We start from the raw sequence: 20,828 nt of genomic DNA, 5'->3' as shown, positions 1-20,828 counted from the left end.
GATTCATCCATGTTTATCTAGTCTCTATGACTCATTTATCGTCACCCCTGATTAGTATTCTGTTTTACAAATAAACCACCATTTACTTTGTCATTCTATTTCAATGGACGTTTGAGCTGTGCCCAGTGTTCTGTTATTGCCAACTACAATTCTATAAGCTGTCTTGTATAGGTTTCCTGCAAAATTTCTCTAGAACCAGAGGTTGGCTTACTTTGGCCCATGACCCAAATAGGTAGCGTTCATGACTTTAAAAGGGTTCTGATATCCTTTTAATTTTAAAAAGAGCAAAAGGAGAATGCCATTTTATGATGTGTGAAAATAGGAAGTTCAATGTCTGTCTGAATAAAGTTTTGGCGGATAAACCCTCGTCCATGTGCTTGCGTGTGGTCTGTGGCCGAGCTGATGACACGAGGGCACAGCTGCCATCGATGTCATCGGTGCTTCCTTCGAAGTGTGGTCACACCACCTGTTCTGTGAGGCTTTTCTTGAGATGGCCTGCTCCTTTAGGTCCTGCCTGTGTATCGTAAAGTGCCCGTCCTTTATGTCTCGTCAGTAAAACTCACGCTAACTTACTCTGTATGTATTCTGCTACCTTCCCAACCGCAGGGGACAGTCACTTGGATTTGGGACCACGTCTCATGACACACATGGAAACGCTCTACAAATGCTTATTTTTATTGCCGGTAATCATGACATTATCTTTCAGATGTTTCCCTGGGGACTAAAAGAAATTGTGCAGCTTTACAAAGTGCTAGATTTAAACTCGGGAAATAATTTTAATGAGAGAATTCAAGAAAGCTGCTTGTTCATTTGTTTATTTGTTCAGTAAGATTTCATAAGCTTGTGTCATCTTCTTCTGGACTTCCATGGAATTTTATTAACGTGTGTCTGTTATACTTTATTGGTATGCGTTCTTATTTCCTTACTACACTCTAAACCCTTTGAAGACATTAACCATTTTATTCATCTTCGTACTTCCTCAGGGTATGCTACAGTCACCCTCGCAATGATGCCATACAATGTATTTCTAATGAATCAATGAGTTTTCACATAACTACCCTAAACCTCTATCAGGAGATGCAAAAGCAGGCCATGTTTACTTGTCTCCCAGCAACATGTTGCAAGCTTAAGTGTTTTGTTAAAGAAACAAAACAAATGCATGATTATACAATGCTGACCACATATGTAAGTATAGAAGATCGTTGCTAAATAGCAGATTTCAAGTCCTTATAGCATTCTAAATGATGATTTAAAATTATATCTATGAAGCACACTTTAATCAAGAGTGGCAAAGGGCAAAAGGCAAAGAGGTAAAGGCCAAAGAGAGACCCAAGAAAGAAGCAGGCCACGATTTGATAAATACACTCAAAAGTTTTATCAAATGTATCTGGAGTTAGACATTTGTGAGGCATTAGTAATCTATTTTAAATAAAATACACAAACATATTAAAATCAGACTTACTGACACTAAAGTAAGTGATCCATTGCTCACTTGGTCATCATTTTAGTATAATTTTGCCTAGGGTTTTTTACATAAATCTGTAAATTCTACTCAACTGAAATGAAGAAGTATATTTAAGATATTCCAAGTTAAGTTAGAATAGGATCTTTCTTGTAGTAAGGAAAACCTTGAAGCCCTACAGAGTGATAGGTTTAAAAAGCCGTTTCAGCTGTGAGACTTTATTTAGGTGGAGAGAATTAAACTTTTATTGTATTACATGATAATTTGGCAGTAACTTTATCCTTACATAGCATCACTGTTTTCATTAAATAGAGTGCATGCTGAATCTAAAAAAATTTCAAGATGATTTATTCTATTAAACACAATATTCTCATTATAAAGCACTTATTAATCCCTTCTTCCACCTACAATGAAAGCTGCTATCATCATCAACTTTTATTCATATTACCCCGATATAAATAACTTTGAATAACATTTTGCTAAAAAATATACTACAATACCATTGTGTCCTTGAATGACATTCACTGCATAGCCAATCTGTGCTCAGGGGTTGTTGATAATGAACATTAGAATGCTTTGCTGCTCCACTAACTTGGATGACCTTTGCCGAGCTACTCGATTTTTTGCATTTTAATTTTTCTGTCAATACATAGAAATGACATACAAAAGAGACCTTCATGTTGGTTCAAAACCTCTGAAGTTCCTCTGGTGAAATTTGAAACTTGGACCCATACACAGAGGGCAGAGAGAGACCCAAAAAAGAGGCAGGCCACTCCGGATTGGTAGGTGGCAGGTTTAATAAGCAAGAGAATGCATTAGGAGGCTTGCCTTGGGTAGCTAGCTGTAAGACAAGTCAGTCTTTGCACCCACCACCAGAATCTTACAAGTTTGTACACAGAGGCTTTAATGGGGTTCAGTCACATGTACAGTCCAGATGGGCTCAATAATATCACTCTCTCCAAGTGTGGAGAACATGAGTGGAATGTACAGTATATTCCAAGGGCAGGAATGGGGGAAGGAGCCTCCAACTGCCCAGGTCCGGCTCTCAGGTCGACCTTCTGTCACATCCTATCTCAATGACCTCTCTTAAACCTTGAATATCATCCAGTCCTACTCTTTCTTTTGTTCTGCAGATAAGGAAACAAGCCCAGAGACGATCATTCTTCCAAATATTTCAAACTCACATAGATTTTTGGATAATGCTATGTAAGTTGAAATGTATAACAATTATGTATATAAATGACCCAGAATTAATTTAATTCTCTTTAAAAGAGAAATGGAGCATTCCTCACTATTCTGAGCTCCAGTATCCTGGAATATATATTACCATATGTTTTGGTAGTGCTGTTTAATAGTGTATCTGTGGGACTTTTGATAGGGAAATCATTTCTTAAAGATTTGCAAACCCATCAGGTAAATGCTGACATTTAAGATACTCACTGTCAATATTGTATTTCCTTTATCCCTCAATTTCAGTAAAAAAAAATCAGTCCAAAAATAAGTGGAAATGAGGAATTAATTAAAGCAAATAGTTGTGAAGAATTCATAATACATTTTTCTGTTACACTCTGTGGATAGAAATGAAGCTCCTTACTCATCTGCCTGAGCTTTCTGCCTACCTATCCATAAAACAAGGAATCTTCAATATTTAGTGAGCCCCAATGGCATATCCAGTGCTAGGTTCTGCAAGGGATGCTAAAAATAAATAAGGCATGAGCCCTGGGGAATATACTGTCTCTAGTAGGAGAAATAAGTAAGCACTGTCTTCAACTTCTAAAGTGGGAATTCTAAGTGGTATATGACAGTTAAAATAAAGAGCTTATGGGAATTGAAAGCAGGGATAGATCATACCGAGGAGGTGGAGAAGCCAGAAAATGAAGCCTGAACTTATGAAGGTCCACAGCAGGGTCTTCTAAGGACAGGTATACACTGAGGACACGAGAGGACATGTAAGTGAAGTGCAAACGTTTTGGCAACTTCAAGATTCAGATTCCCTATAGGGCAAAGATTCCCTATAGGGCAACAGAAAGGGAAAAAATAGCTCACTACATCACCTAAAGTATTTTTTCCCAGCTGCTGCTTCTTTTTATGATTTTTTAAAAAGATTTTATTTACTTATTTTTTTTAGAGAGGGAAGGGAGGGAGGGAGAGAGAAAGAGAGAGAAAGAGGGGGGGGGAGAGAGAGAGAGAGAGAAACATCAATGTGCGGTTGGGTTGCTGGGGGTCATGGCCTGCAACCCAGGGATGTACCCTGGCTGGGAATCGAACCTGGGACACTTTGGTTCCCAGCTCACGCTCAATCCACGGAGCTATGCCAGCCAGGGCTTATGATGTATTTTAATATTTATTATACATTTACTCTTCTTTGAACAGGAAAAAATCATTCTTGACTAGGAGCTGGAACCTTGAGGCTTCACCTCTACCTGGTTTAAAAAAAAAAACCCTAAATTCTTTGCTTGTTGAATCATTCGTACTGGAAAACCAGCTATCTCTGTCGCTTTATCGTTCAGCCTGATGTAAAATGCATGTGCTTTGAGGCCAGCCAGTCCTTGGTTGAAATCGAGACTTAATCACAGGAGCAGGTTATCAGTTTTCCATGCATTTCACCTGTAATCCTCTGAACCCGCCCTTCTCGTTCTTCTCAAACTTTAATGTGCACAAATATCACCTGGGCATCCTGTTAATCTGGGGATTCAGGTTCAGTAGGTCTGGACTGGGACCTGAGATTCTGTATTTCTAATGAGGTTTACACGTGATGTTAACGCGGACCGCTTTTGAGTACAAAAGCTAGAAGCACGGCCCCGGTCATCAATAATCAGCATCACCTGGGAGTTTATTAGACGTGACATGCAAATTATTGGGCCCAACCACACACTCATTGAATCAGAAACGTGGGGTGAGGCCCAGCACCCTGTGTTTCAACAAGCATCCCAAGTGATGTCACTGGTTTTCCAACGCGATTGCAACACTCCAATCACGGGAGAAAGGGAACTGGGAGTGTTAAATGCTATTGACGCCCAAATCTCAATCCCAGAGATTCCCCTGTAACAGGTGTGGTCTTGGGGTCCGGCTTTCTTAAAGCTCTACCAGATGACTCTAATATACACTAAAATTTGAGAAACCCGCGAGGCCCGTGCTCGAACGTTAATAGGCCTCATTTTCCGCAGGTGTAAGTGTGGATACTATCCATTCTGATGCCTGCCTTCGCTTCCAGATTTTGGTCCCTCCAGCCAGCCTTAGTCGGGCACGATCCCATTCGATCTCGGGGAGACCAATCCGCCCCGGGTCCCACGGCCTCTCTTCCGTCGACGCCGCATCAGCCCCGCTGCTCTCCATCCCGGCACCGCCCGCATCTACGTGGCTCCGGTCTCGGCGGCGGACTCAGCTCCCCGGGGACACTCCGCCGCGGGAGCCGGACGCGCATGCGCCCCGCACCCGCCAGGCCCCGACCGGAGTAACGGACTCGAGCTCCCCCCACCGGAAGTGGGCGACGGCGCGGCGGGAGGAGCCGGCGGTAGCGTGGCGGCTGCGGGCTCTGGGCTCCGGCTCCGGCTGCGGCTCGGCTCGCGCTTCCCTCTCGGCGTCATGGCCAAGGCCGCCGACGTGGTGCGGCTGCTCCTGGGCAACACGGTGCTGTGGCTCTCGCTGCTGCGCTCCGGGCCGGCCTCCGCGTCCAAGGCGGTGACGGCTCACTTGGCCGCGAAGTGGCCCGAGACCCCGCTGCTGCTGGAAGCCAGGTGGGTGCGGGCTGGACCCTCCGCCGAGCCTGGGGCGGGGAGACCCTGGCGACCCCTCGGGGCCGTCCTTGACCCGCTGTTCCCAGTGCCCTGGTGCGGGACCCTCGGAGCATCACTCCCGCCCTGCTACCCGGTGCAATGGACTTGTAATTCCTTTTTCCGCCGCGGTTAGTACGTTGTCCTGTCTGCGGTTTTTAAAACTTCGGGACCTTGGTTGAATGCGTTTGAGTTTTATTAGCGTTTACGAAAGAAAAAATAAAGGAGAAATGGGTGGTGGGTGGAGGGGAGAGGTTAATGCAAGCACTTCAGTTAACGCGGGCAGTTGTTTTTAGGAAACCGTTCTCCAAGCACCTAGGTAGGCTTTCTTTGGCCAAGACCGCTTCCCACGTTTGACTTCCTTCCGAATCCCCTCCATTGGACTGAGTTCGTAAGGTATCATTTACTGAGCAGAAACAAAACTCGTAGCTATTAAATTTTGCTCCTAGTAGTCTAGTAAACAGAATTTGAAAGTTCTTCAGCCAGCAAGAAGTTTTAATGCCAATTGCTTTTGTCATTTCACCCAAGCAACAGCTTATGGTCCTGAAAGAAACTCTGTCACCGCACATTTCATTGCATATGTGAGATACTGAAATAGTTCTTTTTTAACTCAGGTGTAATTGACATACAATCTCATATCACTTTCAGGTGTACAACATAATGATTTGTTATTTGTAAGTCTTGTGAGCGCCACAATAAGTCTAGTTAACGAACACCTGGTACTATCAGTAGTTATTGGGTTTGCCAATAAGTCTGTTATGTTTTTTCTGTAAAATAAGACATTTTTCATTTTCACCAATAACTATTGATTTGGGTATTCTGAGTATGTCAGCTATCTCCCACTCTTGGCCTCTAGTGGGTAGAGGCCGGGGTGCTGCTAAACATCTCCCAATGCATAAGACAGCCCCACAGCAAAGAATTATTTGGCCAAAAAATGTCAGTAATGTCAAGAAACTTCACAAACCACTTTTGACACATTTAATCAGTCACAGCACCTTCTCCATACATTGATTGCACAAATCTTTTTTTGTGTTTCAGTTGTGTCTTTAACCTTTTTTGAAATAATAAAACAATACATCAAAAATGTGTGTGTTCTTCCATCTTCAGTATTACAATAGCTACACAAAGTCACCAATTTCGATAAATTTTTTAAATGCACACTGATATGACAGCTGACGCAATACAATGTAACAAAATTGTTTCAAGAAGTTAAAGACATCTGGCCCTGGCTGGCATAGCTGTGAACCAAAGCATCGCAGGTTCGATTCCCAGTCAGTGCACATACCTGGGTTGCAGGCCACGGCCCCCAGCAACTGCACATGGATGTTTCTCTCCTCTCTCTTTCTCCCTCCCTTCCCTCTCTAAAAATAAATTTAAAAAAGAAGAAGTTAAAGACATCTAAGCACTTCTACAGCCTTTGTACAGAAAAAACTAAATGAACTTGTTGGGCAACCCAATTCCAGTTTAAATTTTTTGAGGAAGCTCCACATTCTTTTTCCATAGTGGCTGCACTAATTTACATTCCCGCTCACCAGCCTTATGCAAGACTTCCCTTCCCTCCACATCCTCACCAGCATTTATGTCTTGTCTGTCTTCTCGATGATCGCCATTGTATAACAGGTGGGAGGTGGCATTGCATTGTGCTTTTGATATGAATTTTCCTGATGATTAGTGAAGTTGAGCACCTTTTCACATCCCTGTTGGCCATCTGTATGTCCTCTTTGGAAAAATGTGTATCAGAGCCTCTATTTTTTAATTGAATTGCTTGGTTTTGTTTTGATGTTGAGTTGTATGAAATCTCTATATATTTTAGCTATTAACCCCTTATCAGATACATGATTTGCAAATAGCTTCTCCCATTCAGTGGGTTGCCATTTCATTTTGTTGATGATTTCCTTTGCTGTGCAGCAGTTTTTCAATTTGATGTGGTCCCACTGGTTTATTTTTGCTTTTGTTGCCTTTGCTTTTACTATCAAAGCCAAAAAAAAAATCCTTGCCAAGACCAGTGTTAGGGAGCTTACCACTAATCTCTGCTACTAAAATGTGAACTTAAGGGGACACGACTATTTCTTCTTATTCATGTGTATTTTGCCAAAGCACTGTGCATGAAAGAAGGTGCCCAGTAAATACACCAGGACCCTGAATACCATCGTTTTGTTCAACACTGTTTTGTTATAAAGTTGATGAGAAAAAATAACTTCATTCCTGGCTGGGGCCACTGTCTGTGTGGAGTTTGCACATTCTCCGGGGACTCTGGTTTCCTTCTACATCCCGAAGGTGTGCGTGTTAGTTGCGCTGGTGTTTCTCCATTGTCCCCATCCGAGGGAGTGTGGGTGGGTGTGAATGTGCCCTGTGACCGAAGGGCCTCCTGCCAGCTTCCAGGAGACCCCTGGCTCCCGCCTGGCTGCCTTGGCTGCCAGGCTAGGCTCTGGCCACCGGGGACCCTGGTGGCCTGGAACTGGAAGAAACAGATTGGAAAATATCTTACTTTTTAAATCCATCTTTCTTAAATGTATGTGTAGCTCACATGTATTTCAATGTTTAATATTAGAAGTGTTTGGAGTCTTTGTTTAGAAGTTTGGTGTCTTTGTTTAGAAGTTTGGTGATGTGTTTGTTACCAGAAATATGTCATTGGAACTTGACTCTCATTTATGGTGATTAAATCGGTTTCATTATATGTCATTTAACTTAAAATTGCAGTTTCCAAGTAAGGGCTCATTGTATTAGTTCATTAGATGTGACAAGAGTACTTCTTACACATACTTGTTTTCCTCAGTGTTCAGTGAGCAGAAGTAGGTGCTCAGTAAAGTTGATTCAGTAGTGTATACTTCACACTGCTGTCAGAATGACCTCTGTGATATACCTGGCCTGTGGAAACCGGCCTGTGCTTAGATAGTTCCAACAGGATGCTCAGTGTTAACCACAGGCACCTGCTTGTCCTGTTGTATATGTTTTTCTCATATTTTTAATTCAGCATAAATATTTGCCTGTTTTGAACATGGCCCTAAGACGGGTACTGTGTCAGAAACAAGGATGAATGAGGTATGTCACCTGCCTAAAGAGATTTATAATTTGCTAGGGATGGTTATAGATAGACTGATGAGGCTAAATTTTTACAATGCGTGTACCATACCTTATATGTCTAAACTGCATTCATTCCACTGGTGTTAGTCTTGGTGAAAATTTTGGGGGAATTCTACTTATAATCACTGTATGTGTGTGTGTGTATATATATATATATTTTTTTTTCTTAGTACAGGGGTATCCAACCTTTTGGTGTCTCTGGGCCACACTGGAAGAAGAAGAGTTGTCTTGGGCCACACATTAGATACATTGTGACACGTAATCATGCACAAAAAAATCTCATAATGTTTTAAGTAAGTTTACGATTTTGTGTAGGGCCGCATTCTTAGCCGCCCTGGGCTGCATCCAGCCAGTGGGTCATGGGTTGGACCTTCCTGCTTTAGTATGCATAAAACTCTCTGTGGTAGAATTATTTGTGGAAACATTTTTATTTGGAAGTCAATATTCCACAAGACAAGTAAACAAATTAGAAATGCCAGGTGTTTTTGTTTTGGTTTGTTTTTTTTTTTCTTTTTAAAATTTTGACCAAAGACAATATCCTTTGGGCAGTGAGGAGCTGATGTAGATGACCCCCAGAGATAGCTAGTTCTCTGAGATTCATGATGAGTTACTGGCGAATTGCCCCTGAAAGTATTGGGTTCACCATAAAAGTCATTTGGCTTTTTCCATAAGACGGCTCTAGTAGCACTTCGTTGTGCTTACCTTCATTTGGAACAATTTTGATAATTGTATTGTGACAGCTGTCACATCAGCGTGCGTTTAAAAAAACTTATCAAAATTGGTGAATATTTGTGTAGCCATTTTAATATTGAAGATGGAAGAGAATAAGCGACATTTTCAGCACATTATGGTTGTTTCAAGAAAGGTAAAAATAGAACTGAAAAACACACACACCGAAAGATGTGGGCCGTGCAGGGAGAAGGTGAAGGTGCTGTGCCCCCCAGAGCGTGTCCGAGGTGGTTTCTGAGCTCCGTGCTGAGATTTCTCACTGGACGGTGCTCCACGGTCGCCCACGGTCGCGCAGACCAGTCGGAGTCCATAGCGATGGAGACGTTCACCGAGAGCTGTCTACGTTCTACCACGTGGGAGACGGCTGACATACACAAAATGTCCAGTGGAGTTATTGCTGAACATGAAACATGTGTCTTTTGTTTTATGGGGGCGGGGGGAACCCATACAGACTTTCTGGCCACCCCAGTAATTCCACAAGTGCCGAGAGCAGTGGCAGGTACCGAGGGAGTAAGTGTCCGTGAGTGTTTTCTTAAGGTGGCTGACCGCCTGGAAGGGTCGGACTTAGACGCGTGAGCTGCGGTGTGTGGCAGAGGGCGTGTCCGTGCGGGGCCGCGGCGTGCGAGCCTGCCCGCAGCTCTTCGGTCCGGTCGGTGCGGGGTCGGGCTCCTGTGCTTAAGGCTTTCGCCATCCCTGCCCTTTTCAGGTCGCGTCCTGTTGAGTGTTCCAGTTGTTTCGTCTGCTTTTAAGGCTGTTTTGGTTTTTGCCATTGTAGCTTGGGCACCATTAGTAAGAGTTATTTTGAATTTACTGCTTTAAATTTCTGTGCTTGTCATGTTTATGTTGATGGATTAATCCATTTTTTTTTCACATCCTTAGTAAGCACTCAGACTCCCAAGAATTAGTTATTCTGCATGTGACTTTGATGTGTTAAATACTTTCCATTTATATTAAGTATTAGTTTAAGTTTACCAAGGCGAGAGAGAGAGAAGGTGGGCAGTAATGAAGAATCCGCACCATCTGTCTGGCGGCTGTCTCCTTTTCTAGTTTAAATAGTTAAATCAAGTTGTTTCAGGTGTCCGGTGCTTTGCTCCGTGTGGGGCTAAACAACCTTTCACTTATTTCATCATTTCCAAGAGGTGGTATGGCTTTGGCCATGTTGTCTTACCTGCTCTCTGTACAAAAGTGAAAGGTTCTTAGGGCTCCAAGGCCAAATACCTAATGCAGAACACCAACTTCCTATTGATTTTTTATTAATGTATTGTCTGTTTTAAATAATGAAAAGATTGTCGACATAAATAGCTAATTAAATATTTGTAACTTTAAAAGTGTTCATAAAGCCAAATTTTGTGAAAAAGTCTTATTTTCATTCCTTTTCTTACTTTTTCCCTAAACACGTTTTTCATTACTTTTAAATTATGCCTCTTAGTGCTATTTCACATGGAGAAAATAAATTATCCTTATTTTAGTTGTAGCTAATAATGAGGAAAAGCCAAAAGTAATTGCTTATGCTGTCCGTTCTGGTCGTGATTATAAACTTGTAGTTGAGAATGACATGTCAGGTCAGAATCATCAGTTTGTTCTCTCTCTGCATTGTGGTAAATGGAAACTACAAACTTGACATTAATTTTTGAAGGTTTTTGTTTTTTACCATAAGTTATCATTATTTTCTAAAGTACTGTTTATAGTACCTAAACCATTTTTTATTTTCATTTATTAACTGAGTACTTTTATTTTTTAATAGTGAATTTTTGGCAGAAGAAAGTAATGAAAAATTTTGGCAGTTTTTGGACACTGTAAAAGAATTAGCAATTTATAAGCAAACAGGTACGTGATGTGCATATTTTAACTGGTAAGATTTGTATTTATGTGTACACATTGGATCTGATTAATCGCAAAGATTATGTGTAAATGCTTAATGGGATTAATAAATCTGAATATTAAATTTGAAAAGGTGTTTTAGTGAAAATTGTTTTGAGTTTTCATTTCCAAAAATGTGAGGCTTTAATACTGTATTATAGGAAAACTCATATAATTAGCAGTGTTTGCATATTGCATTATAATAAAAAAGAAATAGAAATTGTTTAATTATGGCTTTCTTTTTACCTCCATTTCTTTGAAATACTATTAGTTTTTCATCTAGTAATATTGATTTTTGGGGGGGCCAAAATATTCTTAAGCTCTCCAAGAGACATTTAATACTATGTGTCAAAAATCAGGGAACCCGCCCTGGCCGGTGCGACCCAGTTGGTTGAAGCATCATCATCCCATACACCGAAAGGTCGTGGGTTCGATTTCTGGTCGGCGCACGTAGCTGGGCTGCGGGTTCAGTCCTTAGGGAGCATGTGGGAGGCAACCAGTGGCTCATTCTCTCTCACATCAGTGTTTCTCTCTCTTCTCCCCCTTCCTCCCTCTCTAAAAACCAATAAATACATATTTTTTAAAAATTATCAGGGAACTATGTACTTTCATTTCACTAGAAAATGGAGCTAGTCATTCCTACTTTCTACATGAATATGAAAGTACATATCTACATACACACATACATGTATCTGTAGAATGAACAAGTGTTGACGTGTTTCTTAGGGATGGTCAGTAGATTTAAGGAACTGAATTTAGGTTTTAGCAGCAGAGGCTAAAGGTTACTTACTGTTATAAAGAATGGTTATTTTCCTGCCCCTACAAAAAAATAGAATGAATGATATTAACATGGAATCCCTCAACAGGGAATATTTTTTAGCCTGTTAGACGTAGAGAAAGTGTCTTACTACGGTAATTAGTTTATGACTTTGTTCCCGAGTAAACCGGAGATAAACAGCGGTTTTGAATGTTGAGTGTCCGTTTACTCGAGGCTTGTCTGGCTGCCGTGGTGGTGAAGTCCAACAGTTTCCTGATTTCACGAGGTGGGTTTTCGAAAAACAGTCACGCCTTTAATGGTATTTTAAACTAAAACATTTCCAAAAGCAAGTAATTTGCTTTTTCAAAAAAAAATTTACTTCATTGTTTAATAATCATTTGAGTTGTAAGAGAAGCTACGCACTGCCCTAGATACTGGGAATAAAAGGATGAATAAACATGCGGCGTGTCATCGGGACCTCCATAGTGTCCCAGCGCAGGAGACAGCAGGGCGGCGGAGTGTGCTGTTGGGTGATGGGGCTCTAACAGGGGTACGTGGCAGCACGTAATGGAAGGTGCCCAGCCGGCGGGTCAGAGACACGGGACAGCCTCTGCCACGGCGAATGCAGGGGGTGCGCGTGGGTGGCAGGGCTGCGCCAGGCGGTGCAGCGGGGAGGAGGGGAGGAGAAGGAGCAGCGGTGGAACGCACAGAGGAACTGGCACCGACCGCTCCAAGTCTGTTTTCAGATCGTCGGGAGATTGTTGGCTTTGTGTTTGTCCTGGTGATTTTAGTTTTGCTAACCGAGGTTAAAAACAGGTCAGGTTTTCAGGACAGGGAGAAATCCAACACCTCCTTTCCTGGCCCTCACCTAAAATCCTCAGTATATCTGTCCCAAATCCGTTGTTCTCTCTATATGCTTTATGCCTTTTTGAGGGCCATTTTCTCATTAAACAACCGTGAAAATTACTCTTGTAAATGTTGAACTGTCATTTCAAGTTGCTGTGATATATTAGCGTGTTTTTATCCCTAAACGAAACGATGCACCTGGGCAACCTGGTGGCAGATCATTAAAACGTTGGAATATCATCAGCTCGGGAATGAACACCCAAGTTCTCCTTCCCGCTCACACTGTGGGAGGGGTGTGTCGGGGCTGAGCCCTACGCAGGTCGTGTGAAACAGGAATTGCTGACGTTGGCCACCCAATTCTGCTGAGCTCGTTTACGATGCTGAGAGGCCAGGGCACGTGCCACGTTATTGCTGACCTTGTCAGGTGCGGGAAAGAATGGTAATATCGGGAATTAAATATGTTGACAATGATTAGATTCTACAGAATTTGTTTTCCTGGAGAAACATTTTAAATTCTTGGTTACTTGTAAATTTCTAGGTTGTTGAATGTTCATGAAACCCTCTAAATATTCTTAAGAATAATTCTGGTGATATAACTTAAAGAAGTTGTAAAAGTTGAACATTTTAACGCTTTGAGTTTAGGTGCTAGTTTCATGTCATTTAGTGAGAACACTACATTATGTGCCAGCAAATTAAAATCTTTCAGTCATTGAATTGCCTGGTTTTTTGAACATTTTATGTAGCTCTGCCACCGAGTTTTGTATTTGTTTATGCCTCAAGATTCAAGAGGCATGGTTGACCTCACCTGTGTAGTTGCGTGTGGTGAGTGGGAAATGTCAATGAAGGCTTACCTAACTCTGAAGTCCCTCTTTATTTTTACTTCTTCCAGTGTTCAGCATATAAGAATCCCATTGTCAAAGTCCTTGAAGATTTTAATGGTTTCTTACACTAAAGTTGCTTTTCTATTTATGGAAAAGATTTTCAGAAAATGTTGTGGTATTCTTAACTCAGTTACTTGTAACTGAGAACCAGGTTTGGAGTAGGAAGATGATTGCAGTTTGGATGTATCATGTTTGAAATGCTTGTGGAATATCCAAGGGAAACTATCCAGTAAGCTGATGTATGAGTGGGGGACTTAGGCTGCACAGCTAAAACAGGCGTAGGCTAAAGAGTGGGATTTGGGAGTTATGAGGGTAGTTGAAAGTTCTAGGGAGAAGGTATAGCGTGAGAAAACTGTGGGTCCCCAGGGCAGAACCCTGAAAAACACCAGTGCTGAAGGGATAACCAGCGGAAGAAGAGTCAATATTCTAAAGAGTACCCGTGGAGGCAGGTGAAAACCTCACAGGTGCGATGTCCTGAAAGCCAGAAGACTCTTAAGTGGTAAATGATAGATGTTATCCAATCCTGCAGGCAGAACAAGTAATACAAATATGAAGCTTTTAGCAACAGAGAAATTATCAGTGACATCGACAGAGCCATTTCCCTGGGATAGCAGTCAAAGCTGCAGTAGGTTGAGGTGTGAGTAGAGGTTGAGAATGTAGGAATAAACATTAAGTCTTTCAAGATTGACTGTGAAGTCAGATGAATCAGTAGCTGACTGTGGAGGCAGCTGCTGCCTTTTTATTTTTATTTTTTAAGATGAGAGTGATGTGTGTATGTTGCCAGTTGGCAAAACTCAAGTAAAAGGTGAAGTTGCAGATAAAGGAAGAGTATTGAAAGGGCAGCATCATTATCAACAGGGTAGCTGGTGAGCATGGATTTAGTTATTTTAAAACATCCTCTGAAAAAGTCCGATGCATCCATCTCGTAATTGAGATGAACTTGCAGGTGAAGCCTAAATTACAGACGTTTCCTTTCTCTCCGAATCCTACATCTGTCCCTGTGTCCGAGGCCCCCTTAACAGTGACCTTGACCAAATGTGATGTCTGTCAGGCACCACTCACATTTCTTCTTGTGGATTCTCCTCTGTTTTCATTAGTGACCGACCCCCTGTTGACTGATGTAGTCTTATTTCAGTTATGCTATTCCTTAATTACAGTTTATATTCAGTGCTTTGTATTCGAGTGTACAGCACAGTGGTCAGACAGTCATGCACTTTATAAAGTGTCCCCTGATATTTTCAGTACCCACCTGGCACCATACATAGTTATTGCAGGATCAATTGTTAACATATAATCTCTTCTCTGGTTTATTTTGTGTTGCTTTTACTGTTGAAGGTGAGTCTAAACGCCCATTATTTATTTTCATTTCTGGGTGGACGTGCACCGTAAGTGCCAGAGGAATCATTTATGACTTGTTTACAAAGGCAGGAGTGAAGGAGCATACCTGTTCCCCTGTGATGACTCTGTAACGTCACTGGGTTCTCTCTCTGTGGGGCACCCCCACGCCTCCCCCGCCCCCTCTCCCCAGGCGTGTCCTGCTCACCTCTCTCTCTCTCCAGGCTCTGAGGGCCCTTCTTCCTGCTGCAACTTCTTTCCCGGGCATTTCTTCTGTGGCTCACTTCTCCTACCTCTGTCACCTTCTAAATGCAGTTTTTCTTTTTTTATTGACTTTATTGGGATGACATTGGTTAAAAAAGTTATATAGGTTTCAGGTGTATAATTCTGTAATACATCATCTGTATTTTGTGTTATGTACTTTCCATTTCTAGCACCATTGATCCCCACTTCATTCTCCTCTTCCTCCCCTCCCCCACCCCTGCCCTCTGACAGCTGTCCGTCTGTCCTCTGTCTGAGTCTCCTTCCGTTTTATTTATTTTGTTCATTAGAGTCCACATAGGAGTGAGTTTTGCTTGTAAAAAAAATTACTGGATTAGCAAAGTATTATTGCCCGGAATGAGGAGACCTGTTCAGTTCTTGAATATTAATTCTAGAAATGTATTGAATGCTTATTTTGTATGCCAGGAATAAAAAGTTACAGTCGAAAGTCTAGAAAAGATTTCTGTTTTCATAGATTATAGCTTCACGGGAAGGACATCATTAAGCAAATAACTATACAATTAATTTTCAGTTACACTTCTGGAAAGCGAACCAGAGATGGTGTAGAGTCCTTTCAGAGCATATTACAGGGTCTAGACCTGGGAAGTCGGGGAAAACCCTGTCCAAAACAAGTGACATTTAAGCTGAGGTTTGCCGAATAGGAGTTACCCAGACCTGCACCCCCTACCCTCCTGCGTGTCATGCCGGAGGAGTGGTGTGTGAAGCCCTGGAGTTGCTAGCCGCTGCCTCCTCTGGAGGGTGTCTGTTGTTTCTGCACGGGCGGTAACGACACGGCGAGTGAACCCATCGCCACCATCTGATCTTGTTCACAAAGAATCTCTGTCTTCGTCTTTGTATTCTTCAGTAGACATGAGTTTCTACTACTTGATGTGCTGGCTCCAGTGATATCCTTTTGCTCCCAGCCAATATGTATGAGGAATCACTGAGCTTGCTTTACTCCCCACTTAGTTTTCCCTTTGCCGCACTGTTGGTGGGCGGTGTGTCGTTCTGCACTGCCAGAGCACACCGCACTTACGTAGGCTTCCGGAGGGCGTAACTCCTTCATCGGGCTTGTCTCTGCAGGTAAGTGTGTTCAGAGCCCACCATCAGGCTTTCTGCTGTCATGTCTCCAGGTACTTCTTGGTCAAGTACAGGCTGCTCTCTAGTTGGTGCCTCATAAATATCTCTTGGGAATAACGGCCTGGAGTTCTTCACATACATAAGTATTTGTGTGAATTTTATACTTCTATTTTTAACTTTAGAGTCTTGAGTTTTACCAAAAAATGTTGCAGTGCTGATTATTGAGTTTTTATTCTTATATTCACTACTTTTAATTCTGCAGAGTTTTCTTGGATTATAGTTTTCTTGTTTTTTGTTTTATTCATTAGGACTTAGTCCCTTGATTTTCTGCTTTAGGGTTACAATTATACGTATTTAGATATCCTTTGCCTGAGTGCTATATCTGTCATTTACTCTTAATTTTTTTTCATTTTCTCCTTTTTTAAAAATTTCTGTTTATCTTCCCATGTCACCTGCTTATTCTGTTTCTCTTACTCTGTTTTCTGTGATACCTTTTACACTTCTGTTAATTCTACTTTAGCCTATGTTTTCTAGTGTTTTTTTTCTTGTTCTTTCAGACTGTCCAGCTCTTAGGGACTGTCCAGGCTCTAGAGCGCTCTTCTGAGCCTTAGCGCCCCTTGCTGGCAGTCGAGTGGTACTGCGGTGTCCGACGCTGGTGACAGTGCAGGCAGTGATTACACCCAGGACCGTGCAGGGAAAAGGGCAAAAGCAGTTTTCTCCCCCCTTGTCCCAGTGTGCCACCAGACCCTCTTCAAGTCCAGGCTGCCTTTCTCTCCTGTCCTCTCGCATTCGGGTGTCTCTGTCCCCCAGGGGTCTCCGAGAGTTGTGATTGAAGTTGTAGGGCTCACGCTTTGTGTCTCCGTGATCTTTGGCGCGGGCTTAGAGGGAATCTGCATTTCAGGCTAGTCTGTCCCAGACAAGGAGACGTTTCTCTTATTCCTTAAGGACTGGTTCAAAGTCTGTCTCCTAAAGTGGTCTGGACACTCCAGTTACTCACGGCTATGTGTGCTAAATACCAGTAGAATGTGTTTATACATGTAATTTAAAATTCATTAACAGTCATACTAAGTTTTTTTGTGCTACTCTTAATCTCTTACATGGAAAGCAGGGCCTGTGTCTCGTCCTTGTGTCGTAACCCCACGGCCTCGGAGTGCGTGGGGCCGATGTGTGAGCTGCTCCCAAACAGATTCGAGTGGCAGGGTTGTGTTCCCCTGGACTTCCGTTGTGTCCTTGGGCTTCACTGGAGGATCTGTACGAAGTGGACAGAAATCTTGGTTTCCATTTCTCTCTGACACCACCCAAAACCAGGCTTAAGATACGAATATATGATACTAAGTTAGCATTACTGTTCGAGAGTGTGCTAATGTGTTGAATGCAAAACACTAACGTTCTTTTCTTTTGAACTGTTTTTCATAGAGTCAGATTATTCTTATTACAACTTAATCCTGAAGAAAGCTGGACAGTTCTTAGACAATTTACATATCAATCTCTTAAAGTTTGCTCTCTCTATAAGAGCGTACTCACCAACTATTCGGATGTTTCAGCAGGTAGGTAAAATTCCCAAGCTGTGTGTGGCAGAGAAGCGTGCTGGCCTTGCACATGAACCTGTCCTCAGTCAATGAGTGTCTTCTGTTCAGAAGGCTCTGCAGGCTCACGGTGTCTGCGTCCACTGCTCATCCTTGTATATTATCATTGGTGTCAGTTATTATAATATAATTGATGTTATGTAATTTTACAGTTATTTGGGATGAGGACATTATGAGAACAAATCGCCAGTAAAATTTCCTAGAATGACAACTTTAACTTGATGAAACTTTTCAACAACTTCGAAGCACGTATTTCTACTACGAAGTTTGATTTTGTTAAAATGTTTTATTCTGCCTGCGTAACGATATTTAATTACAGCAATAACTTAATAGTAGTTGACGAGTTATCATAATCAAAGCAATGTGTGAATTTTTTAATCATATTGTAATTATCAACTACTGTAGCTAAATATAATCTTTGAAATCTTAGATTGCCGCTGATGAGCCACCACCAGACGGGTGTGATGCCTTTGTGGTTATCCATAGGAAACACACCTGTAAAACTAATGAGGTCAAAAAGCTGCTGAAGAAGGCTGCGTCAAGGTAAATTAATGATAGCCCGGGGTGAAAGAAGTGGTTAATAACACGTGTTCCCGGAGTGGAGTCGTGTGAGTTCTTTATATATTTTGGAGATCAGCAATAAAGTAATTTAAAAAAAATAAAATACAAATCAGAAAAAAATACTACTTTGCAAAAAAGAAGTGTTGTGGATCAAAATAACAGCAGTTTTTTATAATACAGAAGTTTAATATTCCAAGACATATATTAAAGTATATGCTCTATATTCAAAAACTAAATGTATGAGCTGGGAGTCTAAGTCCCTTTCTAAAATATGTAAGTACCTTCAGTATTTTGTCTTGATTAGTTTTGGATTTTAGAGTATAAATTATACCAAAATACCATAAAATATGAGATATGCTTTATATAAACAATAACCATATAAAACTGTGGATTTATCTGGACTGTATATCTTTAGCTGTAAACGGAATCTGTACCTTGGGAACAAAAAATTAAAAACAACATAGTTTTTTTTCGTTTGTTTTTTTTTTACTTCCAAGTATTGCATACAAACAAGTATGGGGAGTCACATGTGTCACATTCTCGTGGGCCTGTTCTCACCCCCACGGGAGGGGAGGGCCACGGGAACTGGTGCAGACATGCTGGTGCCCGTCGGCTGTGTGCTGTGTTAGCGGAGCCCTTTGTTTCTGACCAGAAGTCTCCTGCCAGCATCCATGAAACAGTAATGCAAACTCGTTAGCTTGCAAGTTAGGATGTAATCAATTCCCAGCCTGACGGAAGCCATGTATATTAAGCATTAGATTTTTTTCTGTGAACCTTAGACACACAATCCTTGTTTTATACTAAACTATCAGTCTTGGTTGGTGGTAGTAGTTTTTTCTTATTTGAACAAATATTTATGACTCTACATATGTATTTATAGTAATATAAATATTTTATTTTTCCCTCTCTGTAGATAGGTTTCTCGTTGCTACAATTTTTTCAGTTTTCTTTTTTTTCCAGTTTTTACAGGTTAAATTTTTATGTTTTTTAAAGAAATGGCTGATAGAATTTATTATTTTGTTGCTGTTTTTCTAATCTGTTACCTTTTGTATTCATATTTGCTGCTTTTGCCTTTGGTTGGCCTAAACACTTGGCTTGTTTTCCTTTTTTTTATCATAACACATGTAGGACATCAAAGTGGTATTCTTAATGTTCCATTTCCTGAAAGAGGCCCTTTGCAGTAGTTGGATCTCCTTGTTGGAGGCAGGGGGAGAAAGTCATTGGAACCAAGGGTGGAGCTGGTGGCTGTCACTCCCCCTCCCTCCCCCCCCCCAACCCCGACGCGTAAATCACGTTAGTAAGTCTGCCAGGTTTGGGGGCGGACTCATGCCCTGGATCTTTGAGCCCTGGAGCAGGGAGTAGGGAAGAGATGAGCAATCCCTCTACCTTTCTCTTTGGCTAATACGTTGTGTTTCAAGTAGTAAGGTATTATGTGTTAGTGATAAGTCTGACCGTCAGTTATGATTCTAAGTTAAACTACATAGATTGTAGAGTAGTGGAGGTTTTTTGCTGGCAGCGTGTGCTATAAGGTTTGTTAGTTTTCAGCTTCCTTGAAGAGTTTTTGTCTTTTTTCTGTGCCTTTGAAAATATTATTGGAAATTTGGTAATGGACTGTGAGGGACCCCTCTCCAAATGCCGCTTCCAATCAGGACACCCTTTTTTTGTGTGTGACTGGAAACTTTCTGCACAAAATGGAAAGCTGTATTTTTAAAGAAACAAATTACATGTGGTTATTATACAATAATTCAAATACTTGAGAAAAATGCAAAGTAGAAAGGGAAAGTGACCTATAATTCTGTTAACAATTTAGTATATATATTTTTTAACCAACATGAGATTGTACTTTGAAGTACAGTCCTAGAACCTTCTCTCACTCAATTATATATCCTTACACATAAATGAGTGTAAATGTTGGTGCTCTGTGGTTATGTTTTACACTTCATTTCCAACATTTTTACCACCTTTTAATTTGTATTCTTTCCCTTTATCATTTTAGCCAGTTCAGTAAATGAAAATTTCTATTTTTTCCGCTTGTAATTTTTTCTTTATTGCATTTTTTCCATTACCATTTAGTTCCCTTATACTCCCTTCCCCCCAGCAATCACCACACTGCTGTCTGTCCCCATGAGTCCTTTTTAAAAGTATCATATTCATCTATTAGTGCAGAATTTGTTCCTTTAGTTTTTAGATGCATCTTACATTAACTTACATTGAAAGGATATATTCCCAATGTACTGTTTAAACATAAAAATTAGAATAATGTGCTCTGGCCTGGTGGCTCAGTTGAATGGAGCATCATCCCACACACCAGAAAGATTGTGGGTTCAGTCCCCAGTCAGGGCACAAACCTACATTGCAGGTTTAATTCCTGGTCCAGAAGTATTAGAGAGGCAACCAATTGATGTTTCTCACTTCTACTGATGTTTCTCTCTCTCACCCCTCTCCTCTCTTTCTTAAAAATCAACAAAAACACCCTGGCTGGTGTGGCTCAATGCATTGAAGGGTTGCCAGTTCGATTCCCTGTCAGGGCACATGCTGGCATTGCCGGCCAGGTCCCTGGTTGGAGGTGTGCAAGAGGCAACCAACTGATGTTTCCCTCACACGTTGATGTTT

General features: G+C 41.5%; 1 protein-coding gene across 1 annotated transcript in view; it reads left to right on the top strand.

Moving 5' to 3' along the window:
* The first annotated feature begins 4,963 nt into the window (after positions 1-4,963).
* Positions 4,964-20,828, top strand: part of UGGT2 (UDP-glucose glycoprotein glucosyltransferase 2) — a 113,968-nt gene continuing 98,103 nt past the window's right edge. Inside the window, exons 1-4 of the mRNA XM_045839041.1 lie at positions 4,964-5,199; positions 10,793-10,875; positions 17,485-17,615; positions 18,085-18,197. Of these exons, the coding sequence (XP_045694997.1) occupies positions 5,048-5,199; positions 10,793-10,875; positions 17,485-17,615; positions 18,085-18,197 (479 nt within the window). The 5' untranslated portion in view covers positions 4,964-5,047. The remainder of the gene's footprint in view (positions 5,200-10,792; positions 10,876-17,484; positions 17,616-18,084; positions 18,198-20,828) is intronic.

This window comes from Phyllostomus hastatus, unplaced genomic scaffold, assembly GCF_019186645.2.
Source record: "Phyllostomus hastatus isolate PE091 unplaced genomic scaffold, TTU_PhHast_1.1 phas_contig_29, whole genome shotgun sequence".
NCBI classification, from domain to species: Eukaryota; Metazoa; Chordata; class Mammalia; order Chiroptera; family Phyllostomidae; genus Phyllostomus; species Phyllostomus hastatus.
The sequence above is the reverse complement of the archived record's forward strand: the minus strand, read 5'-3'. Positions and strand labels throughout refer to the sequence as shown.